Source organism: Schizosaccharomyces japonicus (genome assembly GCF_000149845.2).
Source record: "Schizosaccharomyces japonicus yFS275 unplaced genomic scaffold supercont5.2, whole genome shotgun sequence".
Classification (NCBI taxonomy): Eukaryota; Fungi; Ascomycota; class Schizosaccharomycetes; order Schizosaccharomycetales; family Schizosaccharomycetaceae; genus Schizosaccharomyces; species Schizosaccharomyces japonicus.
Window position 1 is genome coordinate 3,055,764 of NW_011627861.1, and position 27,962 is coordinate 3,083,725.

The following is a 27,962-nucleotide window of genomic DNA, read 5'->3' on the forward strand; positions in this document are numbered from 1 at the left end:
AGCACGTTATTCTGGAATCGTGGTGCGCAGTGACCCCCTGTGCCTGGGAGTCGTCCGTACTGCGACGATCATGTCGAAAGGGTCTAGTCCTAAGGGATGCGACTTGGCCACTCAGCTATATAAGAGAGACGCAGTAGCACAGCTGCCTGGTGGTAGTAGTGTAGTAGTAGTGTAGTAGTAGTGTAGTAGTAGTGGTAGTAGTAGTAGCAGCAGTAGCAGTACAGCAGTAAGAGAATTGCAATTGCAGCAGTACTGGGACCAAGTCCAAGGTTACACCGAATTGTGCCGGGCTGTGTCGCTAATTGAAAGCGTGCAGACTCGGGAAAACATTCGCAGTTATAAAAGAGCAAATCGTTTGCGTTTCGGCTTTGGTTGCAGATGAATAAGAAGAATAGTATTAATTAATGGAAAAAAAAAAACAACCCAGGTTCTAAACCGGACCGTGAAACTCTGAGTGCTTTTAATGAATTATACGTTGTAATGGACATCAAAAATAATGGAGTGTGATGAGGGTGGAGAGCAATGCAAAGTAGCGTTATGAAAGGATGAAAAATCATGTACATCTTCAGAAAATTGAATAGACGTTTGTCTCACGCCCATCTTTCAAAACTACATTTATCTGCGTGTCCGTCTTCTGTGTCTTCTGCGTCTGTTTCGCTTCACACGAGAGGCGAATGATTTGGCGGAAAGGTTGCTCAGGGACTTTGAAGTCTCACCGGTTCCTAAGCTGGTGCCAAGACTGAAAGCATCAGAACCTGCACGGGAAATGGGTCGAGAAGGAATGTTGGAGGGGGTAGTAGAGGTTGAAACCTTGGGCACGAGAATACCATTCACTTCCTTCATTTCAACGACATCATCACCGCAACCGTGAACAGAATCAGTGGGCGCGACAACAACGCGCTCGACACCGTCTTCCGTTACATGACGGCTTTCAATAACATTACCCAGACGAACACGTCTTCCACTGTACGAGGAGCTAACGGAGCCATGGGGTTTGGCATGGTAGACGGCACTCTGCTCCTTCAGTTGTTCTGAAGAACCAGCTTCCACTGTAGGCGAAGAGTGAGGAGAAGAAGCGTTGACGGTGTTTGCGGGAGAAGTAGTGGCTTGATCCTTGGATGGCTGTTCAGATTCCTTGGAAACAGTGACGGCGGGTGCTGAGACGGTAGATGAAGGCTCAGCTGTAGTGGAAGTAGCCGTAGTGGTGCTATCCAAAAGAGCGCTTTTCTGTAAATCAGGAGAGGAGGATGTGTTTCTTTGCAATTCAGCATTCACACTCTTCACTTTGCCGTCTGCAGCCTCGGAAGCGGCGCGACGATGCGTGTCAATAGAACCGTAACTACGACCAAGTGCGAGTGCGTTGGATGCGGGCTTCACCTTAATGCGTTCAGTAGAGTGAATTTTCGGATTGATAGCTGCATTCTTAGGATTCAAAATTGGCACATATTCGTTTGGCGTACCCTTGCCCTGAATATCTGGACGGGGCGATTTGCGTAAAGCATCCAGATGCTTCATGTGAGCACGATGGAACAGACGTTGCCAGAAAGCATTAGTGTTGTTCACACGGCGCAACTTTTGACGAACATCAATGTACACATCGGTCTCGTCGATAATTTCCTCACCGATCAACTCCTCTACGATGTCCTCGAGAGTGATCACACCAATGGCACCGTGGTTTTCACCTGGAGAAGTAGAAACAAGTATCATGTGGCTCTTACCTTCTTGACAATAATTCAACAGATCCAAACAAGACGTCTCAGGCCACGTCTCAGGGAGCGTAGCAAGAGGGAAACTATAGACGGGAAGACGATCTTCTGGGTCATAACCTAACAACGTTTTAATGAGCAACATACCGATAAAGTCAGTGGGGAAACCGGGCTTGTGAATAGGAATGCGACTGTAGCCAGCAAACACAATCTCCTCAATCAAAGCCTCATCGAGGATACGATCCGCAGAAAGAGTGAAGACGTTTTCGATAGGAGTCATAATCGTTCTTGCAGGCTTTTCACGCAAGTCGAGCACAGCATTGATGATTGTAACCTCATCCTGGTTCAGCTTGTCCAAGCCGAGGTCGCGATGCAAGGTAACCAATGTCTTCAAACCCGACTTCTTGTACATAGTGCCTTCAGCCTTACCCAAACAAGCATCCAGCACCAAGGCCATAGGGTAAGCAATGGGATAAAGCAAGTACATCATGAAAAGCACAAGAGGCTCAAGCTTGGCACCGATCATTAAACCATAACGAACACACACAGCTTGGGGAATAACCTCTCCAAAGATGACAATCATAGCCGTAGACAAGATAACAGCTGGCCAACCACCGCCGATGATCGAGTCGAACACAATGGGCAACGTTTCGTTCACGATAACGTTACCAAGCAACAAAGTGACAAGAACCCAGTGCTTACCACGGCGCAGCAAGCCAAGAACCTTCTTCGAGTACAGCTGCTCCTTCTCATCTCCGCTACGAGCAAGCACCTCAAGGTGAAGGTCGTCAACACCCATAAGAGCAATTGTAAGACCAGCAAACACACCTCCCAGCAAAATAAGAAATACGCTTACCAAAAGTCGACCCATGTACTCTGAGACATTGGGGAGCGCCGGAAGGACGCTCATTCCAGCCTTTTCATCTCCACTGAAACCATGAAGTTGATTCTCTCCAACGGGAATGCTGTGGACAAGCTTTGAAAAGTAAGATATCGAAAAAATCAAATATCTTAACCGAGAAAGCATATAGAAAATTCCGTAAAATAACTGCTTCTGGGTTCTTCTTTAAGAAAATGGAGTTCTTCTCGATTGAACAATCTCAACGGTACTGCGAAGGACAAAACCTGTAATTTATAGAAAAAGTGTTGGTAGGCAACAGGTAAGACCAGTCAACAACTCACCACCAAAAGAGTACTTAACGAAGCGAAAGGTGTCCGTGTATAAGCCATCTAGGGAAGAAGCTCGTTAAGATGGCTGAGGTAGGCTCGCTATGGTGTTTGTTTTGTTACAAAAGTTGCGACAAGTAGTGTGTAATAAGAAATGTGTAGTAACAGTGTGGTCATAATTAGCGGCCCTAATAGTAAGTTTGAGCTTGTAAATTACGTTAAAGACTGTTACGACGAGTCATCAGGTAATTGTCATGTCTCGTAGTCTGGTTTGTGGTTTTAAGGATTTCGTCGAGTTGGTGATTTTTCTTTAAATTACCAAAATACTCTTTTCCAAAAGTGTAGCCGGTATTATAGATGACCTCAAAGTTTCCAAATTCCATGGTCTGATATACGGTGACGGGAGGACGAATGTAGAAACATCCAGGGCTGGACTTCACCTGCTCACCCACGGTGACGCTTGTCACATACGCTAAACGAGATTGGATTTCAGCCATTGTAGGCAATGCTTGATGATGTCCAAAGGGGTTCCAGCGATTGATGAGTGCCCAAACTCCAGAAATAGTATCCCCATATTTAAAGGGCGTACGAATATCATCGCTGCCAACGTCAACAGCAAAGATGACATTTACGCCAAGTGAGCGCATGTGATTCACGGTAAGGTTATCCATATAACCCCCATCAAGTAGCATGCTTCCCTTGTCGTCGAGCATGGGAGGTACTAAACCTGCGAGTGACATACTGGCACGGATGTATTTCCATGCATAACCACTAGAATGGATATCCATACGAGACTGCGTGATGTTGGTTGTGTTAGCGTAAAACGGAAGCCAAAAATCTTCGATATGACTATTGCCGAAAGTTTTCCACAAACCACGATTGAACTCGTGTCCTGTTGTATATGCTACTTGAGGATACGTCAAGTCCAGAAAGAATCTCCAAAGGTTTGACATACGTCCACAGAATTTCTTGGCTCGGCCAAACATGGGAACAATGTCGGCTTCACGTGCATAAAGACCACCATTGAAAGCGCCGATACTCGTGCCTCCAACAATGTCAATTGGAATACCATACTCTTCCATCACCTTGATGATGCCAATTTGTGAGATGCCGCGTGCACCGCCGCCGCCAAGTACTAAACCAATAGCTTTACCACAGATCCTTCTCGCCAAACGCGCAAAGTCATTATTTTGGGAACGAGCTGTTCTGTATACCGGACGGACATGCTTCCAGTCAATATACTTCCTGAATTCAAAATGCAGGTTTTGCACCTTGGTACGGATTGTGTTCAAAAACAGTTTCGCTTCAGTGTCCTTGGTCATTTCCGGTTCCAAGTTAATCGATAATTCCATCTGAATATGATGATGAGCATGAATCCATGGCCGTTCTCTCAACCAAGTGCGTGTAAGCCCTGGCATACAAAAGCGTTCGCGATGTAACAGAACCAACTCTTTTCGCGCTGTAGACTTTGTCGAAAGCAGAAACTTTTCAAAGTCACTGACGATCGGCTTCTGTGAAGCCTCAGCTAGCACATAGATACAATCGGCTTGACGAATGCACGTATCGAGCCAAGTAGTTCCAACGCCGGTGTCTGCAACGTAAATCAGAATGTCATGCTTATCCTCAAGGTCTGCTAAGTAACTTGAAAGTTTGAAACGACCGATTTGGTTGAAAGCATATTTGCCAAGATGTCCCAAGACGGATGATTGCTGAAGTAGTTGAACAGATGTTCCTAGATCTAAAAGTGCGGCAGTAAGCTTTTGAGCAAACGTAAGGAGCGGAGCGTTTGGAGTAGCCGGTAATATAGCTAGGGTTCGTAAGTTGTATTTTGGCTTGCTGATAGGGGCAGAGAGGAATGTTGAAACATTTTTTTCCTGGAGGAGATCTTGCATACGGCTGGCCACAATTTTAGACATTTGAATGCCGACTGAAGGACGGATGGAGGCAAGCGTGATAAATAACGTTTTTGGTAGCTTTGCAACCTCAGAATCACGAATAGCAAACAGCGAGGATAAGCGACGAGAGTTCGTGAGCATTTCGAGCTCTCCAACACTATCGCCTCTGCTATACTCGTTGAGGAACTCAGAAACATATTTCCCTTCATCTTTCTTAACGGTTCTCAAGCGGCCGCTCAAAACATAGTACACACAATCGCTTGGTTCATCTTGGTGACAAATGACCTCTCCAGGGTCAAGGTGAACCCATTCCACAGCAAAGTCGAGTTTCAAAAGAATTGTTGGAATGAACGATAACATTTGCTTCGCAATGGTCAACGAAACCAAAGGCTCACGTTCCACAATTTTATCCAAGGCAGACCGTGGAAAGAAACCAACAAGCGCATCTGTTCTTGCCTTCACGGTGACAAAGGAGCAATAATTAGCAATGCAGGACTGATAATTAGCTAAACCACCGGGCTTTATGAGAAAGGAACGTGTGCTGTCTTCATTACTTAAAGAAGACGATATACGGTCAGGAACATCGCGGCAGTTCACCTCAAGAAAACCATCAATGACATAAAAGATGCCTTCGACAGCCTCTCGTTGCGATACCAAGGTAGCACCTTTCTTGTAAAACAAAATCTCGACATCGTTACTGAAGTTAAAGTTCGTGCTTTTCTTAGAGCTACTGACGCTGTCGATGGTGCCAGCATCACTTGCCTTGTAATCAGAGAGCGGTTTTCGTTTTTCGGCAAAATTGAGTGTTACATCATGACTATTAACACCAAGCATTGATCCTTCATCAGAAGTGTACGCACTAGCCTTAATAGCCATTGAGGTTGCTTCTCCGGGATGAGCATTTATGTCTGAAATTCCCCAAAGCTTCAACAAACAGCGAAGTACCCCTTCACGAAGAGAAGCATGTGGATCATAATCACCAATCTCATGACTAAATGTTCGCTGATTTGTGTTCGGTCTCAAATTCAGAGACGAAGACACTGCGGAATGGGGATTCGTAGATGTGAACAAATCACCAGCATTGGAAACCGAATGTGTAGAAGAATCATAAGGCGGAGAAGAAGTATCGGGATTAAGTTTGTATTGTAAACCTCGAGAAAAGTACAAGGTTTTGGAGAGTGATGGGGCTGCTTTCGAGACAATATAACCCCCTCTGGATTTCTCTTGGCATCGACCACTTCGTGCTTCGGTTTTGAACGCATCAATAAGTCCCGGCTTAATGTAATTAGGGAGATCATAGGAAGTCAGAAGGTTCGAGTTCAATTCCATTTTATAGATGGCGTCAGACAAACCCAAGTAGTAGTAACCAGTCGAAAACGTAACACGTTCAAAACGTGTTAAAATTACCTGTGAAATATGAGCACCTGCTTTGGGATATTTTTTGATTAAGCGTCGAAATGCATCAGCTGGAATTACAGCGATAGTAGTATCCACTTTGGCTCGTGCAACAACATAGAAACTTCTCAGTTTTCTTTGGGCCTTGCTCTCGCGTTTTTCTTTGAGAGTATCCGTTAACGGTGAACTAGCCTGACTTTCACTTTTGCCCTGAACAGGTTCATCATTGTCCGAAACAAGCTCAGTGAAAAGCTCCAAGATAGTGAATAAACTAGAAAGCGGTGCGCCATTATGCACCTCCGTAAGAAGGGAATAATTCTTCTCTATGTCGGTATCGCTGAATGCATCGTCCTGGTTACCTCGTTCGTTTTTAACAAAGACCTGGAAGCAGCCGTCAACAACGAGAATGAATGAAGTCTCCTTTGCGAGAACAATTGTTTCTCCCTCTGCAATCCTACGTGTTTCCATGTAACGGGCAAGTTCCATGAACATTGGTTTCTCCAAGTAACCAAAGATACGAATAGCACTTAAAAACTAATTGGTTTAATACTAGCTCAAATCCGCATTTGTATGAGTGTACGTACCTCATCTAAGTAGGTCTGAATGCTGTTTACTTTCGAGTTTGCTGTCGTAGGGCCTTCATCGATATCAAGCTTTGCTTCTTCAATTGGAGATTCGGCCGGTAAACGAGAGTACTTATTGAGATATCGGTAACGAATAACAACCAATACACACGCCAAGAAGATGAAAAACAGAATCACACTTGTCAAGTCAGTTTTTTTGAAATAATTTGGTCAATTCGCGATACTTACATTGAACGAAAATTCAACTGGACCGTCAAAGTCAACGAAACAATTTTATACGTCCATTTCGGGAGTGTTATTGTACAAAATGATAGTACATCTAGTGAGAGTCTTGTTAGTTGAACGAGGCCCCACGTTATGACCCGAGCGGTAAGGCGAATTGATAGAGCAAAAAGATTGTTTGAAGCAGAGATCGTCGTGTCTTCCATAAAAAGTACGGCAGCACTGCAGTTGACGAGCCTAAGTGAGCGTAAACGAATTTTTACGCGCAGTAAGAGTTTGGCAGATGGAACCCTCGCACATACTTCACGATACCTTTTTCATGACGTAGCGTGCTTCTCTGTGTACCATCACGTGAAATGCTTATTCAACTTTAAACAATCGCCGAAATGCAGTTACAAAATACAGTTCACTAATGAGTTTTAATTGACTCTGTTTCTAGAAAAAGAAGCAATAAAGTGCATTTGTTTAGAAAGGATTGGTAGAGAAACTAAAGCATGCCTTGAACTTAATTTACAACTATATAACGTACAAGAATCCAAAACTATTCATTTACAAGGAGTCACAAAAGAGCGAAATATTGAGCCGAAAATGTGAGTTAGTTCCTACCATATTTATGGCATTGCTCCAAAAAGAAGCGAACATCTTCGACCTTCACAGCAGGCGTGATACCGTGGCCGAGATTAATAATGTAATCCTTTTTGCCAAAAGCTTCGATCATCTCCTTCACGCGCTGCTCAATGGTTTCATGACTGCCGTAAAGAATACTGGGATCCAAATTTCCTTGAAATGTAACGCGACGGTTACCGCGAATACGAACTGCTTCAGCAGGGTCTTGTAGCCAGTCGAGCCCAACAACATCATAACCAGAGTCACAAAGTTTGTCTAAAGCGTACCAAGCTCCCTTCGCATAAACAATCATTGGGACCGGTTCAATTCTGCATTCGCGCAGAGACTTTTTCACTGTGTTACAAATCTCAACAAGATAGGGGTAAGCAAATTCAAAGAAATCTCTGGGTGAAAGTTCGCCAGCCCAAGAGTCAAAGATTTGAAGCATCTAGTAGATAAAGGGTTAGTACGTATATACGTCTAGTGAATACCCAGCGCCATCTTCTGCCTTACCTGTGCACCGGCTTTTACTTGTTCGACCAGGTATACAGAGATTGTTTTGGTCAAAAGCTTCAGCAATTCATGTGAAGCCTCTTGGTATCGAAACAACCAAGTCTTGGCTTTTGCAAAAGACTTACTACCTCCACCTTCAATCATATACGCCATAAGTGTCCATGGAGCACCGGAAAACCCTAATAGGGGTACACGATTTTCTAACCGGGTGCGAGCCAGGGAAATTGCATCCATAACATAACCCAGAATGGAAGATATGTTAGGATTTTTTTGAAGTGTTTTTAAGTCATCGGGTGTATTTAGAGGAGTAGGGAAATGAGGTCCTTTTCCCTCAAGCATCTCTACATGCATTCCCAATGCTTGTGGAATAACAAGAATGTCACTGAAAATAATAGCAGCGTCCAACAAACCGGCAAACCTATCAACAGGTTGCATTGTCAATTCTGAGGCTGTTTCAGGACACTGACACATTTGGAAAAAGGTAGACTCAGCACGAAGTTTATGATACTCTGTGTCGTATAAAATTAGTAACGTGGAAAACGACATCTAAAAGAAGCATACCGGGAAGGTATCGGCCGGCTTGTCGCTGCAAACGTTAATAACACATTCTACTGAAGAAGAAGCACGGGCAAATATTCAATTACAATCGCATGGTCAAAACTGAACTTCATGCCACTATAAAACACTTGTTCTAAAATTTGTACCCAGTGTTCGTTGCACGTACCATAATCCAAACAGGAAGCCGTTCAACAGGCTCACCTTTACCATGTTAGAACAAATAGCTCTTTTCAAGGAAATGAGCGATAGAAAATGAATCAAAGGTAGATCTTGACCGAGAGAAAACAGTAGAATTGTTACAAGAGAAACCAACACGAAGAGCTGCTTTTTCTTATTCATAACAAACTCCAGTATCATTCGCTATTATGTTTCAAAATACCTACCACGAGCAGCTCTTAACAATAGATCATTCACCATTATTAGAGATTGTTTTTTCAGTATTATAAAGGAGAGAAGAATACGTAAATTGACAGTACTTTTAGTACTTTTTCTGAATGAATCACAGATTCACGGCTGCTTAAACTAGGGGTTACGAATGGTGGAAGTCAGTGACCCAAAATTGAGTCAAATGAATCTCGTCAGAAACGCGTATAATAGTAAGTAAGTAATAAACAAAACAGTGAAAATAAGAACAAATGCATTACATGGCGACAATAAATCTCCTCGTCCCAAAAAATGTTACTAAACAGTGTTTTTCGGCGTAACTGTTTCAAATGCTGATAGATTACTAAGGAGTAAACTTCGTAGCTTCAAGCTCTCTTGTTGCTCTCTAATATCTACGGCACTCAATAGAGCCTTACACAACCAGAAACTTTTCTTTTTTTTACCCAAAACCCGAAACCTAAGTATATATTTGAACCATAAGCTTCCCTATCTATTGGAGAGAAGCAAACTAGAGAGGGCATATAAAAAAACGCAGCGTAAGTACCAAAAAAGAACGCCAAAAGAGGAAAGGTTAAGCAAAGGAGAATAAAACAGTAGCCGGTAAAAGATTAGAGAGCAAGTACACTTCATCTACTCTTCGTCTTCCTCCTCCTCCTCGTCTTCGGAACCTTCCATTTCTTCTTCTTCCTCATCCCCCTCCTCAAGAGCTTGAGGGCCACGCTTCAAACCCTTCATCTTACGGGTTTGCAGCTTGTTAAGATCCTGTTTATCAATGTGGATGCGACCAACCTTGTCACCAATAGGATTGACATCAATGTTCTTCTTTGTTTTGACCTCTTGAGACTTGGGTTTCTTGAGTGCTTCCTGAAGAACATCGTCTTGGGCAGCCTCAATGCGACGAATAGACAAATCCATTCTAGGGCCCATTTCAACCAGTTCCACACGAGGAAGTTTTTGCTCGGTCTTCAACAGTTTAGTGTTGTAAACACGGAAGTTAATTTTAGGGAATGAAGCAACATTTTCGGCCTCAGGGTCCTCAAGATCAGCGGCAGAAATAACAACCACATAGGTTAGACCAGCAGAATCTATCTTTTTAATTGTTTCGCCACGGAAGAAGTCAAGGAACAAAGATTTTGCGTGACGATACACAGGATGATTGTCAAACACAGAACCTTGGAAAATGATCAACGGCTTGGTTCCCGGGACAATGAGAGGAGCCTGATGGATACAGTTAGTCATTGTTCTTTGACGTATGCAGAGTAACTTACGCTAAACTCCTTAATAGACTTAAAGTTGGAAATTCCCATTTCCATCATATCCATAACTTTGTGATCAAAAAAACGAACCCAAGTAAGATTGTGAGGACGCTTTTTGTTGTGGGTAGCCAATACCGCAAAAGCAGCATCATTCTTCTCCGAAAGGAAGTCCAAAGAAGTTGTGTCTTCGAAAGGCAAAATTGCATTCTTTTTTTGAAAATTGACAGCAGCAGGCTTCTTCAACGCATACAAGTCAGACAGCGCATCAACACTGATTTGAGAAGTAGCAGTTCCTCGCAAAAACAAGGCTATTTTAACATCCTCTACAGTTTTGGGTTCTCTTTTTTCAAGAGCACGCTTAGCACGCGCGTTTTTGGGTTTACTAAACAGTTAGTACTTTGTGAGTTTGTAAGGGCACGTACACTTGGCGAAGCATTGTATTAAACCTGCTGTTTTCAAGTGGTTGGTTGCTGCTACGAAGGTTATGTGCAGACGCTTGAAGGAAATGGAGGCCAGTCAGCCCTATTGTACCCTAGGTTTTCCGTTTGGTGGTTAGGTTAGTTTAGCACTCCCTATCCATCTTTAACCACCAAAAGTCTTAGGGTGACTCGGGCTCTACGTCCTTAAAAGGACATCAAAAAAACACAATAACGAAAGAAAAAACACTTAAATACACAACTTTGAAGTACATTATCAAATGATTCTACAATAAAATTATGCGTAATAAACTTGTTGCGTGCTAACGAAAGAACTTGTTATGTTTTGCCTACAGTTCATGATTTTTTTAGAAATTGCTCGTAATAAATGACAGTAGATGTTTAGGAAGAAGCATAAGTATCCCAGTTTTGAATGATCTTCTTGATCCGCTGAGAGCCAGTAAGCTCATAAACCTCTTGGAAGTACTCCTTCGTCACGTCGAAGGGGCGAGCGGTAAGATTGGGAATAAACTTGTGACGAAGTTTGGAGATGTTGACTTGGTGAGGAGTAATACGCTTCATCAAGTATTCACGGAACATGCGAACACCACCTCTCAAGAAGGTAGAGTGGAAGGGAACATCAATCTTCAAGGGAATAGTAGCGTAACCACGTTGAAGCTCAATGATACCATTGTTCTTCTTCAACTCCTCAAGAGTCTTCTCGTGACACTTGCTGACAATCTCAGACAATTCAGCCTTCAATTGTTCCATAGACAGAGTCTCGACCAACTTTTGGAAGTCAATCTTTTGAACCTTCAGGAAGTTCAAAACGTTGCCCATGGTGCTCAAACTGTGCAAGTGACCACTGACGACGTATTGTTGGTTCTCAACATTGAAGTTGACAATCTCCAACAACAGCTTCAATTGTTGAGCGATATGGTCAACAATGAAACGAAGGCCGGCCTCGTTGAAAGTGGGAGAAACACGGAGAGGGCTTGCGGCAACCATACCGTATTCGGAACGGCCTTCGGCATCACGGTGAACAGCGTTCTGCATAGTCAAACCACGCAAGAACACAAGATCAACAAGATCCTCAATAGTCATAACATCACCCATAGAAGAAAGGGCAGAGTACTCACCCAAAGAGTGACCAGCGAAGACACTGTTTTGTTGGACAAGACCACGAGAACGCATGTCCTCGAAGGCAGCCTTCTCCATAAGTGTAAGAGCGGGTTGAGTGAACTGAGTGGCGGAAAGAAGACCTTGGGGATGTGTGAAGGTGTAGGAGGTGCTCTCCTCGGTAATGGTAGGGAAAACAGGGACAATGGAAGTAGTTCCATCTTCATTTGCCTTCTCGTAGATCATGTCCATGTAGTTCTTACGAATGAACTGACCCTTGGCAGCACCAAAGTGAATGGTAAGGTTCTTGGGGTTGTTTCTGACAATGTCAAGAATGGAGAAACCGAAGTTAGAAAGGAAGTGGTTGTCGGCACTGTCCCAAATGGCGCGAGCAACAGGGCTAGTGCTGTACAAGTCCATACCCATGTTTTGCTCTTGAGAACCTTGACCAGTGAAAACGTATGCAGTGACGGGTTGCTCAACCTCAGCAGAACCAACAATCACAACCTCCTCAGTTTCCTTGTTCACCACTTGAATCTTGATGATCTTGCGACCATTGATCATACCAACGTGGGAAAGTTTAGTAACAAGCTCAGAGTTGGGCAGAGCCATGTTGACAAACTTAACCTCGTACTGCTTAACGCGGTCAGGAACATTTTGTGCAGCAAAAGTTTCGACGAAGCGACGAGTAGCAGCAGAGTTGAACATGCCGTGAGTGATACCATGAACACCGGGCAATTGAACAAACGCAGCGAAGACCGAAGAGACGTGAATGGGGTTATAGTCACCAGAAACCTCAGCATAAGGAGTATTAGTGGGAGGGGTAACAAACGTAGAAGAATAGGCGTCATCCATTATGCGAATAAGACTGTAACCACCGTTTTCAAACTCAACAGGTTGCTCAATAGGCTTGCCTTGGCGTTTCAGGAACTCCATAACAGGGTTACCATGGCAGTCGACGGACTGGAAATCGACGGAGGCAACTTGGATGACTTCCTTGGTGGGAAGTTCCATAAGCACTACACCCTTTGTCTGAACAGAGGCTCTAATAGTCTTATTCTTGAAACGAGAGTAAGAGTTCAATCTGAAAGTAAGAGAGGCGCCAGAGAGATCACGCTCAGGGTCAAGAACTTGGAACCAAGCCTTAGATTGGAGAACAGCAACATCCTTGGGAGAAGACAGAGTAAGCTCCATAGGGGTTTCTTGAGTATGCTCGAAAGTGTTCTCAAAATCGGTGAAGTTACCACGGTAAAGGAAACGAGTGACAACTTCCAAGACATCAGTGCCGTTGGCAGAAAGCGTACCCTTAACTTCAACCATCTTACCATTTTCACGGTTAATGACAGCAGTGATGACAGCAGAGGTCTTGACCTTGTCACCTTCTCTCAAAGGCGTCTCACCAAGCATGCGGAAAGCATTAGAGAGGTGGACAAGACGCAACAAATCGCCATCAATGGTCTTGGGGAAAATGGCCTTGGTAATGGCTTGCCAGCCAACAACAATAGCAAAGTCCATGGGAGCGGTACGCTTAGCGTTTCCACGCTTAGTGTAAACCTCGTTCTGGTTACCGACGACGCGGCAGAAGTCGTCGATCATGCTACCAGTAATTTCGACCTCGGGACCGGTGAATGTGTCAGTAATGGAAGCCTCCTCGGGGTAAGGCTCATTGCCAAACCAAACCTTCCAGTAGAAGCGCTTGATGCGGTCGTTGCGACCCTCCAAAACCTCAGAAATAGGGCAGTAACCGGCAGCACGGTTGTAGTTGAAGATGAAGTCCAAACCAACATGCTCCTTCAAGGCATTGCGCTTGTCGGTAAGTGTGCAAATGATGTTTTCACCATTGTACTTGAGGATAGCGGAGAGGGAATAGATACCGTTGACGGTCTCATAGAGCTCGACAACAGCGGCATCTCCGGAACCCTTGAGAATAAGCTTTTGGCCATAACGGGGAGCAAAAATGCGACGAACAGGGTTGCTCTCAAGCTTCCAGTTCTTGGCGATACGGGCAGTAGTGAAAATTGCACGTCTCCAAGAGAACTCGGGACCAGCGAGGATCTCAAACCAGCTCTTCAAGTTAGGCAAAGCGGAAGTAGATCCGAGGGGAGCAGTGTAAACAGCTTGCTCACCAGCAGTTTCCTCGAAAGTCATACCCTCGAGGTCAGACTTCTTCAAGGTCAAGGGCTTCTCACCACCGAAGTATTCAACAGTGGGAACCTTGTCTTCACTGCCGTACAACTTCTCGGTAAGGGCAGCAATATGGGCATTGTGAATGTTATCGAGCATTTCCTTCACAGGCTCGTTAACCTTAGTAGAGTGACGGGCAGCCATGGGACCTTGCAAAATAGCAACACGGCCGACATCCTCACCAACAACTGCATCAAGGTCCTCACTTTGCCAGAGAGAGTCCTTCTTGAAGAAGAACTCGAAAGTCTCATCAATAGCAGGAACAAAAGGAACAGGCTTTTGGAGAGGGTTGGCACACATGGTGAAGAAGTGTTGAGCATCTTGACTGTTGATGAGCTGGTCCTTGGCCTCAGGGTAGACAGTAAGGAACTTGTCAGCAAAAGTGTAAGGATCAGAAAGAACGTCAAAGTCCTCAACAATAGTAGTCTTGCCGGTAACGTTGGTGAAACGCTCCTCAACGCGACGCATGTAGTTGCCGGTCATGTTACGAAGAGTAATGTCAATCCAACGCTTGTCCTTGGTGACATACATCAAGTCAATCAAACGATAGAGAACCTCAGCGTAAGTCATTTCGGCGAGGTCGTTAACGGCCTCAAACTTGAACTTCTCAGCAGAAACGCGTTCAACAATGTGAGCAGGGAAGTAAACCTTTTGGAAGTCCTCGTTCAACTTCTTGATAATCTTAGACTTCTTAGCCAAAAGGGCGGGAAGACGCTTAGGGCGGGGAAGAGAGAAAATGGTGTCATCCATTTCCTTCCAGAACATAACACCGCGAGTAGCAAGCTTGTGAATGGGTTCACCGAGCTCGGAAAGGACAGTAACGATACCACCGGCGGGGCCGTCATAGGTCTTCTCCCAGTCCTTGTCCTCGACACCAGGGGCATCAACAATAGCTTGCTTCACACCAAGGGAGGTACGAGCCTCCTTGGCAACCATAAGACGAGATCCAAAAAGAACACCATCGAAAGGCATAGGAGGCAACTTGAACTTGTCGCTCCACTCACCAGTAAGGTATGGAAGGGTATCATCGGAACCACCGAAACCACTACCGGCAAGCAAGACAATGTTAGGGCAGCGGCGAACCGAAGAGTACGTGCTCAAAATGGGGGCATGGAAGTCCTCGAAAGAATGGTGACCACCGGCACGACCACCAGTCCATTGAAGGACGATGGGGAATGAGGGTTAGCCTTAGCAATGGAGATGACGGAGTTGACAGCCTCGGTGGAACCGGGCTTCAAGCAGATGTACTGAACACCCAAGTCCGAAATCAACTCGTTGGCAACCTCAAGAGAAGGAATACCAGCGGCGATGGTAACACCACGAATGGGATAGCCCTCGGCGACCATAGCCTTAATCAAAGGAATCTGCCAGGCATAAGTTCTGGGGTTAATGTAGATAACATTGACGCAAATACCGGAACCAGCGGGAATGTTCTCAGAAAGCTTGTGAATAGCCTCGCGCATCATGTTGGGGTCGAAGTATCCACCACCAGCGAGCTCAAATGTATAGCCAGCTTGAGCAATAGCAGAACAGAACTCCCAGGAAACGGTAGTGGGAGTCATACCAGCGCACCAAAGAGGGGGGACACCAAGCATACGAGACATACGGGTGTCAACGTAGCATCTGCCAGCAGTGGTCTTGACCACCTTAGGGCTGAAGCTCTCCAACCAGTTGGGAGCAAATTGAACAGAGTTAACGTCACGGTCGAAGATCTCAGTCTTAGAGCCGACGTCAATGGACTCGAAAGAATCGGAGACAATGATGCGAACACCACGACCGTCCTTGTTCATGCGAGTCATGGAACCAACACCAGACAAACCGCCAGGTCCGAAGTCAATGATGTGTGTGACACCGGGGAAGTTGCAGGCCTCCTCCCAATGAACAACATTAACGGTAATCATTACAGCAAGCATCATAGGGAGCTTTTCAGGAGCCACAGCGCGCAAGTCTCTGGCATCATCGGTGGCATAAACAGGGATTTGAAGCTTACCGAAGCTAATATCCTTCAAGTCATTCTCCAAGTCAGCGCGAGCACCCTCGAGGTAGCTGCTGTGGAAGGGAACGGAAATGCTAAGGAAACGGTTGATGAAGCGAAAGCTTACGCTTGGAGTGGGGAATGCGGGCTTGGTTCTCGCCTCCAGCCTTGCTCTTGCGAAGAGACAGATTTAAACCGTACAGAGAGCGAGCAGGGCCGCTCACGACAAAGCTACGAGGACCGTTGATAAGGCTAAGGCAAACCTTGCGGTCCTCGGGCAAGTGAGTGTTCGTAATCTTAATGTGCTTGTTCAACACCTCCATGGGGAGATCACGAACGGTAAGCATGGGGGAAGGAGCTCCCTCATTGCACTCGAGTGAGTCTGACAAGACAGAAGGGGGGAGAGTAGTGGTGGGGAAGGCAAGTTGAGAGCGGACACCAATCCAGAAAAGGCAAGTGAGGGCAGACTTGGCGTTCTCGAAGAAGCTACGCTCGTCGGTAGAGGCAGAGATTACGGCAGCAACGACAATGCCCTGGGAGTGACCAGTAGAGGCGGAGAACTTGGCAGCAAACTCTCCAACATCAAGGCCGAGAATTTTAGCTGTTACATAAAACTGAACAAGTTGGGTAAGACCAATAAGGGGGAGAGAGACGGGCGCACAGACCAGGTAGTCGCGGTCAGGGCGCTCGCCAGCGAGCCAAGCAAGCACATCGAGGCCCTTGGAGAACACCTTAATGGCTTGCTCATTCTGCGACAAGTCCAAGAGGTGCTTGGCAAGTCTGTGAACAAGGTCAGCGGCAAAAGGAGCATAAACATCATAAAGCTCAACCAGCTCTTCAAAATAGTCTTCGTAGCCCTGGCCGCCGAAGATGGCACCGAGAGAGACCTTGGGGTCGTTCAACAAGGCCGAGCCATGGTTCTTGATCGTCCGACCGCTCAAGAAGCGGGAGCGGTAGTAACACTTGATGACATCCTTTTGAGCAGGGATCTCGAGGCCGGAGCGTGCAGCAACAGCGTGCACCTCGTTTCCGGCAAGGAACGTGCGCTCAAACTCGAGCGTGAAGACATTAAGGAGCTGGGTAAAATGACCGTGGGACTCCTCTTCCTTGGCGGCAATGAGCCCGATGAAGCGGGCAACAAGATGGATGTCTTGCTTGAATTCAACCTCATCAGTGTCGTTCTCAATGGCCTCGGCCGAAGGAGCAGGGTATTTCATCAAAAACTCATCACGCAGCTGTGTAGCGACAGAGTACAAGGACGCCGGCACCGAAATCGATGGAGAAAGCTTTCCGTACGAAAGTGTGAATGATCTAACGCTTTGGTTAAGGTGTGGACTCGTATATCCTGTCTCCACCATTTTTATTTAATTCTGAAGTTTCCAATCGGTGAAAATGAAGTCTGATATGTGACGGACGTCGTTCGTTTCAAGGAAACGTATATGCTAAAAAACTAGGAGAAATTAATGGAAGTTGAACAAGAATTTCTGCCGTGTTTTTTCTCTAAAACAGGATGTTTCCAACAAACAATAAACAAATTAATGCAAAACACGTCGAAACCTACGCTGCACCAGGTTTCCAAAACGAGTTTGGATGCAAATAGTGATATTTATATTCGGCCCTGGCAGAGCTTAGTTGTTGGGAAATGGCAGGAGGCCAAGAGCAGTACGTGTAGCTTCTCACGCAGAGTCACGTGAAACAGTAGGCGCAAAGGATTATGGGACGAGAGTGCAAAACAGGCTACATGAAGAAGTATGTTAAAATCTGTTTATTACGAATTTCTACAAAACTGTGTATAATTATGAAACATATGCTTTTGTGGTACTTTTGTGGGTCTGATGGAGCAGCTTATCCAATGCCCACGGTGGCAGACGTGTGGGCAAGGGGTGACGACGAATGGATGGTGTGGGAGTAGCGAGAAGTGTGTCGGTGGCATCCGCTAGGGCTGTCGTATGCGTCTATAACGCTAGCGAATAAAAAACGCGTGGTTAAAGATGTGGGCGGTGGACCCGTGTCAGCTCGTTTCGTTGAAGAACTGATTTGTCAGTGGCTTCTCACACTCCTTAGACAAAATAAGATTGGAGGGCAAAGTACGAGATAGGCTAGTTGGCGTTGGATTAAGCGAGGCGCGATGACGTGTGTCTCAGCGCGGGGCATAGCTTTGTGCACGTTTTTAGCCAATAACGCCATGCGTGCACGTGCCGAAGAAGGAGGTGGGATGTGGTGGAACGTTGCGATGTCTTAGTGAACATAGTGCAGCTTAGTGTGGGGAAGCGAGAATAGTGGGTTAGTGGCGCATTACGAGTATTACGAGCATTGCGAGCTTTGCGAAGTAAAGCGAGTGTGGAGGGAGGATGTCGGTGAGGAGGGGCAGAGCTGTGGGTACAGACAGACAGGTACGGTGGATACGACTACGGGTGCGAATTATGTTGAGTAATTGGATCGAATTGAATAGAATTAAGGCGAACTGAACTGACTGCACGACACCTCAATGCCTTTATGTAGAAGTAGTCCCTTCATGGTACAGTTCTTCAAGCCCACCCTCGGATATCGGTGTCATATGGACATTCGGTAATTGCTTTCATAAAACCACCCACTAATAGTTTCACTAATAATTTTACTAACAACTACCTTAACAACTACATTAACAATCTCACTAATATTATTTTTTCTGAAACCTGTTCGTTTGTTCCTTCATTCGTCGTGTTCCCTGCACTCAATTGTCTTCCTAGTCATGTCTTACTTTAGCGCGTCTACTACTTGTTAAGTTCCTTATTGTGGTTATTCCGGTTAACACCGGTGACTATTGCAGATTAAACGCATGATCTACTCGGTAGCCATTCTGCACTGACGCTTACAAAGAGGTACAACTCTCCATAAATGGTGTATTGCTGATATTAGTCAAACTGCCTTAATGTGCAACAATGAAAGACTGTATTTTAAATTCTAAAAGAGCTCATCGACTCACCCCCCCCCCCACAAGACTCACTTTCCGTAGACTCGTCGTAATCACCATACTCTGCACAATACCTCAACTGAAAATTCGTTTTTCTTTATATTTTTGTACGAGTCGTACACACCTAATATCACTTTTTTACCCACCCTTTTAATGATAGCGCCTTTACAAGACCCTAGTTGTTAGTGCTGAACTTGTATGCACAACGAGGGCATTCGTAAAACACGGTAGAACCTTCATCTGCACTACGCAGTTGAAGTGTGTGGAAGGTCATTTCGTCGTTACCACATTTGGGGCACTTTTCTTGGATAACGGCAGCCTCCTCTGGCTTTTTACCTTCCGTCTGGACAATACTGTGTTTTAAACGAAGAGCAGAAGGGAAAGCATTTGCACCGCTCCGGGTTTCCAAAGTCAAGTGTGCAAATTTTTCAGAAGGATAAGAAGACTGACACTGATCACAAATGGTCCACTGAGCAGTAGTACTCTCCAAAAGGTTTCCGCAGGCAGAGCAGAAAATCAACGATCCAATGGCAGACATGTTTTCGTTTTTATGGTAGGGATAATGAGAATCGACAAAAAAAATTAAAGAAAAAAAAATAAAAAAAAATAAAAAATAAAATTCAAAAAAACCGGAAAAAACCACAAAAATGAACCTCTTGAATCAAAGAGGAAGTATCTTTAATAAGAGTGTTCAAAAACCGTTTAGGTGTGTTGCGAATTATTTTTGTCCAACCACAGCAATCGCCAGCAAGTGCTAGGGAAAAGGTAACAACGGCCTACCGGGCAGTGCTACACCAGTTCCACTGGCGCCAGAGGATTTCCGAGTACATGAAGTGTTGAGAGCAAATTTCAAAACTCACCACCAAAAAGTGGAGGTAGCGGGGAGTGAGGAGAAAGGAAAACCAGGACACATTCTCCGTGGGGAGAGCACTGAGGGAATGAAGAGACGATTACGTTTCCACTCTCTCTTCCCCACCTTTACGTAGTAAATGAGGATGCCTGGAAATTTGCGTAGCAAGTATGTGTGCTTAGTACTCATTCGCTGATGTTGTACATTGAAATGTAATTCGTACTGTACAGCTGAGAATAATCACCTCGATGCCAAGTAGCGTTTCTTAGTTGATTAATTGATTCTTTTATATTTTTCGCTACTCGTGAGGACAATTCTCTTTCTCTCTCTCTCTCGCTCTCTCTCTACGAATTCTTAAGGGCATCTCCAATCTCACGCTACTACTATGTTCGACATTTCTTTGGATAGTAATTTTATGACATAGAATTGATCGAAATTCTTCGAGCAAATTTCACTTACTCCTCATTTATTGAATGTCGATGTGACTAGCCAAAGACGGATCTATTCATTCAAATTCAATCTATCCGAACCGGAACTTGCTGTTACTGCGTTGATCTTCCCGGAAGAACTTTTGAAGAAAAGGGATGTGGTAATTAAATGGCTCATTCTGAGAGCGGTTTGCTAGTTCGTTAAAGGGGTTAGGATGAGGGGTTTAAGAGGGATACCATAGCGGAAACCCGGGAAGCCTTTGCTTCGTAGGATTACGATACGCATGGCGAGAAATAATTTATGAGGTCAGCTGGATAAAATTGTAACACAGGCAGGTTGACCGTGTGGATGCGTTAAATTCAGTAGTGATATACTTCTGGGGGGGATATTTCTCGCCTAGATCTAATTTTTATTTTTTTGGAAGGGAGTGAGATGTTCATTGTACCAAATACTTAAAAGTTACTTAGCTCTAGGAATAAAACCATCCTACGTCTACGTGTTCTGAACTTAAATAGAGTTTATCAATTTGTCATAGTTTCGGTAGCTTAACCATGATTAAGTGAATTATAGTTGTGTGTAATATATAGCAAACACAGTTTTCAGCAATTGAGCGTCCAATTACTGTTTGCAAAATTTTTACGTCGAGCTTTCGTTAAACACGAGCTGAAAGTACTCATTACCTTTTATTCAATTTTGTATATTTAATTTGGCATCATGTTTTCTGCAAGAATGTAGGTGAACGACTGATCGTACCTCCGGTATTATCTTTTATTTATCACCTTCATAATTCGCATGAACGGTTGGCGGTTGTACTATATTTTCGCTATTCTTTCGTCGTCATACTAACTTCTAAGAACGAATTTTTTATACGCTACATACGTACTAGTTGGAATGGCCGCAACTTTATTTGGAAGCATTTTAATTATGGACTTCATCACTATTCCAAGAAAACCACTTTCGTTTTAGTATTTTCATGACTTTTCTTGCTATTTTGTTTCAGAATAAGCCGTACTATGTGTCAGTGACCAATTAGATTTACACCAAAAAGTTCATATAGTCATGAAGCAAAGAACTAGTTAATGAGCAAAGCGCATTTAAATTAGTAACAGAACACACACAATCGCTATAAATAACATATTCCGAGGTCTACCAAAATGTTTTTGATTGCACAAATGATTTTCTCAGTGAACTTTAAATTTGCTTCCTGGTTTTTAGTAAAACATGGTACTGATATACTATGCATTTGTATAAAGAGATCTCATAAACAATTCGCAAGCTAATCGAGTCCGATTTTTCGAATGCCAATAAAATGAGTATTCACTGCGTACGACTTGCAGTCAAACGTAATCATATTAGTAATCGGCGTCAAATTCATGATTACTGAAATAATTTTTTTGACGCCATAGTTGTTTATGTCTTTATATTTCTACAGTTTCATCTTAAATAAAGCTTCGGAACTTGTGTTTTCCAATTGTTCTTGTTGTTCTCCTGTTTCAACATAGTTGTTTTATTTCAGATATCAGTATATGCACTAACGACTACTAACGAAAGCCAAACTTTGTGAAACAAAAAGTAGGCCTACTAACATAGCTAGCTACTATCATTGGACTACTTTTATAATGGTTGCTATTTGAGCGGCTATGACCGCGAACAAACAGTCGCATCCACATTTAAAGTTTCAGTAATGCGAACAAGCGAGCGTCTGTCCACGTAAAAGTGAGCACTCATTTGTTCCTAAACACTGTTCTCTTGACTACAAAAATTGCTGCATACATAGTGTTGGATTAAATGTTACTTTGAACCCCCCCTCTCTCTCTCTCTCTCTCAGCACACTATAAAGTCTCTTAAACCGCAATTGTATGTATTGCTGTAATATTCATTTCTATATTCATTAACCAAAAAGATAATACATAATAATATAAGGCACACCTATATATTAATGCGCCATGCAGGTCATTATAAATGACGCTGTCAATTCCTCACAGCGCCATACATCTACTCTGTTGAATAAATACAATCCGATGACATCAGTCGACTGTTCTCTCCGAAAACAGTCTTGACCATATGGTCAATCACCGGCCAACCGAAGGCATTGTTGAACAACCGCCGAACGACGATATTGTTATGTGCATCGGGCTGTAAATTGACGACCACTTTGCGCCATGTCATGTCGCAGTGCCAGTTCGTAGCCATTAAACGTTCCATTGCCGTCCAACGTTCCGTCCAGCGACTGTCCGTATCCTGCAGGAGGTGCTTCACCTCATATGGATGATAAACCTTTTCATGCACAACAGGGTTTTCTCGATGCCGCGTTAACAAAAAATTCGCTTTTGGGACTTTTGGGACAAGTACCCGTGCAGTGGATTCAAAAAAGTTGTACCGTTTGTGAACCCATTCTCTGCCTTCTCGACGGTCCCTTCTCCGAATACAAAATACATTCCGATGGCGCTTTTTACGCTTCACCTTTGATGCACGCTTTTCCAATGCCATATCAACATGGACTCCATTAACTTCACTGCGTCGCACCTGTTCATCTGCCTGACGAACCGTTTCGTATGCATGTGAATCGATGTACCTACAGTTGGTCTCGCTCGACAGCCTTAAACTGTGAATTTCGTTGAGAAGCACGTTGTAATGCTGTTCATACACGTCTTCACTTGCTCGTGTCGACGATGCAGAGCTCGACGCTCCACTTTGCTCCTGGACTGCAGCAGCAGCAGCAGCATCACTCCTCCTCATCGATCCCGTGACAGAGGAATGAAGCAGAGAACGATGGTTCAGTCGAATCGAATCATAGTCGAGCAGTAGCAAGCAGCTTGTACGCAACGGCACAATGCCGTCGTTGTACAAGTTTGAATAAACGGTCCGATGTTGGAACATGCGAATGGCTTGATGAACAGGTGATGTTGGTTGTGACATGAGCAATAACAGCGGCTTCTTTGTGCGAACAGTTTTCGCTGTGGGAGACATTGTGTATTCGATATTCGGCTCCTGCACCAATCCAAGATCACGGCCAGTTTGCCAAATGATGCCACAGCTGAGTGCCAGCTTGAAGTACACTGGATTCTCGAACGTCACGCCGAGCCAGGGCGAGGCGAGCGTAATGAGATGGACAGGCTGAATTCGCTTAAAGAACTCACCATTGGTTTTACGATGAACATAGCCAGCTGCGAATGCCTGGACAGGCCCACCCAACGAGTGTCCGATCATGCTTATGCGTGAGTATACTGGATTAGGCCACTGGGTCTCCTGCAACATCCACTGCCCAACTCGTTTCCCGAGCCATCGTACACCCCGAAACGTATTGCAACGGTTACCGGGGAAGCCCCGAACGCAGACATCATCGGGGTAGCCCGAGTTGCGGCAGTACGTCTCAATGGCATCTCGCAGGTACAACATGTCAGCGTACGTGTTCGATGCCAACCCGTGCGTAATTACGACGAGATGGCGTGGCGGCTCAGGTGCATAGAGGGGTATACTGGGAGAACTAGACGATGCCCAGATGTCTTCAGAATGCTGCACATCGACACGCCAATGGGCGCCAAGGTCGACGATTGAGGTAAGCTTTTTGCGCCGGTGACGAGCAACAACGGCCTCAGCTCCGTGCTTCGAATTCGACAGCGTCACACGAAACCGGATTGGAGCGTTTTTGGAGAAGAGCATCTGGCTGACAATGTCAATTGTAACTGTGCTGTCCACAAACAGCCGTTCGTCCAGCTCAGCGACCAACGTGTGATGAGGAACGAGATTCGTTTTAAACTTGTAGAATGCATTGCATGGCGCGTTGCACGTTCTTCCATGAGCGCGAGTTTCCTCGTTAGAAGGCACATTGGGGGATGTCGCTTCGCTGGCCAGTGCTGTCCCCGAGCCCTTTCCGCTGCACGGGTCATACTCTGCATTTGGATCTGCTAATGCTGCTGGACCATGTGCGTTCTTCCAATGCTCGTTGTACACAGACACGCTGAGACTAAAAGGCCCGGATATACGAGCTGAGTACACAGGCGACAAAACATTCTTCAATTCCAAGTAAAGTTTTGTCGGCTTTTCTGACGCTACTTTGGGCCTGTCCGTTGGCGGTAGCTTGAAATGATGTACCTTTAAACGAACAGACTCGCCAAGTCGGACATTGTCGACTAGGAGATATGACAAATGGTCTGGATCATCCATGTGTATCACTGATGGATGAAGAGTATTGAATTGATCTTCCCAAGGAGATAAAAACCGAAAGAGCCCTCGAGACTCTTGAAAACCAAGTAAGTTTCTGAAACTCCTGGGGCAGGAAGGACTCGACAGATTTTGTAAATGTCACAGATTTATCAAAGTCAAACCCGAAAGCCGCGGCTGCAAGTTGAACCTTAATAACTCGGATCGGCAATAACCGCAGGCCGTTTCCTCTTGCAATCCGTTAACGGCACTAATTCTCTGAAGTCGTTTCGAATCGACAGCTGCAATTGGGACACAATTTCCCCGTCAAACGAACCGAACAATTGTTTTTCTCCGTCCGTTGCTGACTCTTCATTTCGTTCTCGTCTTGTCGCCTTCTTGCACACCGCTACTGTCTAGAACTACTTTTTACTGCGTTCCTCGTACCAGGAACGATCCATGTCGTTGGTGACGGGAAATGTACGGATGTCGTTAACGGCGTCACACGGGACACACGGCAACGTTCCATGACCTATCGAGACGAAAATGCCGCCGACTGCTACAACAACACTACATACGGCGGCCATGGAGAATTCCGTAGTGTGGAGTCTGCTAGAACAGCCGTCGGCCAGTGCGACCTACACGCATCAGCTCATTTTAAGCTGACGTAAGGTCGCGGGCCAGCAAACTTCAATCCCCCCAAAAAGTGGAGGTGTAGACGTGGGTTGCCTAACAGTAGAACCTACCCAGTACCAACCAGACCTCGTCTTGACGGATTATTTCTTTTAGGCGTAAAACGACGCTTTGAGACGACATCCAACGACTACATTTGTAATTACTAGCGGTCGGACTGCTCTTTAACGTTTTTTGTTGGCAATTGACGCCTGTTTTGAGCGGCAATCAGGTCGTGTTTTGCGTATCCGGTGCTGTTACGACCTAACACAATTGTGTAGATAAATACGCGTGTTCTCGTGTGAAACGTACCTCCCTTAGAACCAACAATTGCCTTTTACGCGTTTGTTCCTGGTGACTTGTTGTTTCTCTTTAATTCATATTTCTAACGACCGAACACCAACCGATCTTTCCTCAATACCTGTCCTCTTTCCTTTCCGTTGTGTTTATGTGTAATTTTCCATGAAGCTCTTTACTAAAAACTATCTTGTGCAGGCGTGCATGGTCGCATTTGTTGCGGTCATGGCGCGCTTTGTGTACAATGTTCATCATACGCTGTTGACTCCTGTTACGGAGCCTTATGATGCACATGGAGCTGCCCAGATGTCCGAAGCAAACATTCTCAAGCACACATACGAGCTGGCCGATCGCATCGGTTACCGTATCCTGGGCACAATTGAGCAGGAAATTGCTCGCGACTACGTGTTGAATGAAATCCACGCTCTGCAGAAGCAGCTGCAGGAGAGCGAGTACGCCAACCTTCACGAGATGGAGGTCTTTGTGGAAGAGGGCGACGGTGCTCATCGCTTCGACTTCATGAACAAAGTTGTTATCAAAAAATACCACAAGCTCCGCAACCTTGTCGTCCGTCTGAGTGACGGTACAGACGAGAGTAAGGAGAACGCCATCCTCATCAACGCACACATAGACTCGACGCTGCCGAGTCCTGGTGCTACCGATGACGCTATGGCTGTTGGTATCCTGCTGGAGGCGCTTCGTGTGCTTTCACAGCAGCCTCAGCGACTTGCACACTCCATTGTGTTCCTGTTCAATGACGCCGAAGAATCGTTGCAAGACGCTTCCCATCTCTTCATTACCACGAGTCCTCTTCGGAAAACCATTAAGGGTGTCGTGAATCTCGAGGCCTGTGGCACTTCTGGCCCCGAGATTTTATTCCAGGCAACGAATGAAGAGATGATCAAGGCTTACTCCCACGTCCCCCGTCCCTTCGGCAGTGTGCTGGCCGATGATGTGTTCCGCACAGGTCTTATTCTCAGTGACACCGACTTTCGCCAGTTTGTTCAATACGGCAACTTGACGGGTCTTGATATGGCTGTCGTCGGTAACAGTTATCTCTACCACACAACGCTCGACACGACTGCAAACATTAAGCCCGGTACTGCCCAGCAATTTGGAGCAAACATCCTCGCCATTCTGCGTTACCTTTCGTCGGCCGATGCTGATCTCGACAACAACGGCAGCGGCCGCATGGTCTACTTCTCGTTGCTCAACCGCTTTTTCTTCATGTATCCCGTATCCATTGGCCGAGTAATCAACTCTATTGTCGGTTTTCTGGGTATTGTACTTTCCATCCGCAACCCAAGCTTTGGATTCTTCAAAGCGCTTTTTGTCTTCCTTCTTTCCCTTGGTAGCATGTTCTTCTTTAATAATTTGTGGGCTTTCTTCGTCAGCAATGTCCTTGATTCAAGCATGAGTTGGTTCACCAACGAAATGTACCCCTTGGTCATTTACTTTTCCCTGTCTACCGCCGTCTTATTCTTTATTGGCGCGCTCTTTCACATTTCCGACTATCTCATGTTTAAAGCCGTTGTCTTCTGCTTCTCGTTGGCACCTTTCATCCCCCTCGCATCCTCCTACCTGTTCATGAGTCTTGCCATATGGATGGTCCTGGGCTTGTTGTTGAATGATTTTGTTTTCTCACGCCCAGGCCGTCTCCACCCCGTCACTTACTTCATTAGCAACATTGGCACCTTCACATTCGGCATAGAGGCCATCTACGGTATGCTTGACATTTTCGTGCCTCTTACTGGTCGTATCGGAACAGCGAAAGTGGCCGACAACATCATTGCTACACTCTGCTCACTCGGCTATACGGTCGTGTTCCCGTTGCTGACAGCGTGGATCCAACGCTTCCACTCGATCGGCGCGCTGAAGCGTGGCTTCTTCACTTCCGTTCTCGTCTTCCTGAGCTTGTCTATCTATCTGTTGCGCCAACCCACATACTACGATGCACTGCATCCTCGTCGTGTCTTTGTGCAACACATGGAGAACATCACGTCTGGCGAGTTTTCGCTGCACATCGCAACGGCCGACACGGCCCCAGGTTTTGAGAAGCTTGTCGATGACATCTCCAACGAGTTCTCTGCCGTGCCTGCCGTAGCAAACAACGTCGATGACTGGAATTCCGACTGGGACACCATCTATCCTTTCAGCCAATTCCTCGACGCCTATCGTGTGCCATTGAAGGATACCGTTTCGGTGGACCTGTTGCCCACCATCACACTCGATGAGGCAATCGAAGATGGCGACTTAATGAATGTGACAGTGACCGTTCACCATCCCGGTCTTCTGTGGACCGTCTTGTCGTTCGACGCCGAGCTTATTAGCTGGTCCCTGCCTGATGTTCCCGTGGGCACTCGCCGTCACCACATCCGGGAGGTCAGTACCTACGGCACTGATTCGTACACGTTCAGCATGTCATACAGAAAGGCACCCATTTACATGGATTTTGTCGGCATGGATGGGTTTGCCCACTATCCCTCAAAAATAAACGAGGGAGGCAACAGAACGAGTATCCAGATCTGTGACAAGCTGTACAAGGACATCTTGCCTGAATGGACCGATCTGTTGTGCTATGGCATCGTCGCCGGCGTATACATTATTGATGCTTAGACAGAAGTGTACAGCATTTTTT

The 27,962-nt window shown here is 45.4% G+C and overlaps 8 protein-coding genes across 8 annotated transcripts; 1 reads left to right on the forward strand and 7 right to left on the reverse strand.

The window, feature by feature from the left end:
* Nucleotides 1-324: 324 nt before the first annotated feature.
* SJAG_04111 (morphology protein) lies at nucleotides 325-2,833 on the reverse strand. The gene has a single exon (XM_002175196.2). It carries the CDS (start codon nucleotides 2,731-2,733, stop codon nucleotides 616-618), a length of 2,118 nt encoding a protein of 705 aa, XP_002175232.2. The 5' UTR covers nucleotides 2,734-2,833; the 3' UTR covers nucleotides 325-615.
* On the reverse strand, nucleotides 2,765-7,259 carry SJAG_04110 (lysophospholipase). Its single transcript, XM_002175195.2, has 3 exons — nucleotides 6,976-7,259; nucleotides 6,748-6,925; nucleotides 2,765-6,697 (listed from the first exon to the last, which is right to left on the reverse strand). The coding sequence occupies exons 1-3, from the start codon at nucleotides 7,173-7,175 to the stop codon at nucleotides 3,092-3,094; spliced, it is 3,984 nt and encodes a 1,327-aa protein (XP_002175231.1). The 5' UTR covers nucleotides 7,176-7,259; the 3' UTR covers nucleotides 2,765-3,091.
* A 112-nt stretch (nucleotides 7,260-7,371) lies between these two features.
* On the reverse strand, nucleotides 7,372-9,324 carry SJAG_04109 (uroporphyrinogen decarboxylase Hem12). The gene is made up of 5 exons (XM_002175194.2): nucleotides 9,030-9,324; nucleotides 8,813-8,847; nucleotides 8,650-8,674; nucleotides 8,089-8,597; nucleotides 7,372-8,023 (listed from the first exon to the last, which is right to left on the reverse strand). Exons 1-5 carry the CDS (start codon nucleotides 9,061-9,063, stop codon nucleotides 7,565-7,567), a joined length of 1,062 nt encoding a protein of 353 aa, XP_002175230.1. The 5' UTR covers nucleotides 9,064-9,324; the 3' UTR covers nucleotides 7,372-7,564.
* SJAG_04108 (brix domain-containing protein Rpf2) lies at nucleotides 9,267-10,809 on the reverse strand. Its single transcript, XM_002175193.2, has 3 exons — nucleotides 10,709-10,809; nucleotides 10,299-10,668; nucleotides 9,267-10,248 (listed from the first exon to the last, which is right to left on the reverse strand). Exons 1-3 carry the CDS (start codon nucleotides 10,720-10,722, stop codon nucleotides 9,661-9,663), a joined length of 972 nt encoding a protein of 323 aa, XP_002175229.1. The 5' UTR covers nucleotides 10,723-10,809; the 3' UTR covers nucleotides 9,267-9,660.
* Nucleotides 10,810-11,104: 295 nt separating this feature from the next.
* On the reverse strand, nucleotides 11,105-17,338 carry SJAG_04107 (fatty acid synthase beta subunit Fas1; the record flags this gene model as incomplete). Its single annotated transcript, XM_002175192.2, has 3 exons — nucleotides 11,105-15,050; nucleotides 15,173-16,075; nucleotides 16,182-17,338. 3 exons carry the CDS (start codon nucleotides 17,336-17,338, stop codon nucleotides 11,105-11,107), a joined length of 6,006 nt encoding a protein of 2,001 aa, XP_002175228.2.
* Nucleotides 17,339-18,909: 1,571 nt separating this feature from the next.
* Nucleotides 18,910-19,757, reverse strand: SJAG_04106 (DNA-directed RNA polymerase complex I subunit Rpa12). The gene has a single exon (XM_002175191.2). It carries the CDS (start codon nucleotides 19,469-19,471, stop codon nucleotides 19,109-19,111), a length of 363 nt encoding a protein of 120 aa, XP_002175227.1. The 5' UTR covers nucleotides 19,472-19,757; the 3' UTR covers nucleotides 18,910-19,108.
* Nucleotides 19,758-22,053: 2,296 nt separating this feature from the next.
* On the reverse strand, nucleotides 22,054-25,044 carry SJAG_04105 (serine esterase family protein). The gene has a single exon (XM_002175190.2). The coding sequence runs from the start codon at nucleotides 24,377-24,379 to the stop codon at nucleotides 22,208-22,210; it is 2,172 nt and encodes a 723-aa protein (XP_002175226.1). The 5' UTR covers nucleotides 24,380-25,044; the 3' UTR covers nucleotides 22,054-22,207.
* Nucleotides 25,045-25,489: 445 nt separating this feature from the next.
* Nucleotides 25,490-27,940, forward strand: SJAG_04103 (peptidase; the record flags this gene model as incomplete). The annotated part of the gene is made up of 1 exon (XM_002175189.2): nucleotides 25,490-27,940. The coding sequence occupies one exon, from the start codon at nucleotides 25,490-25,492 to the stop codon at nucleotides 27,938-27,940; it is 2,451 nt and encodes an 816-aa protein (XP_002175225.1).
* Nucleotides 27,941-27,962: the final 22 nt, after the last annotated feature.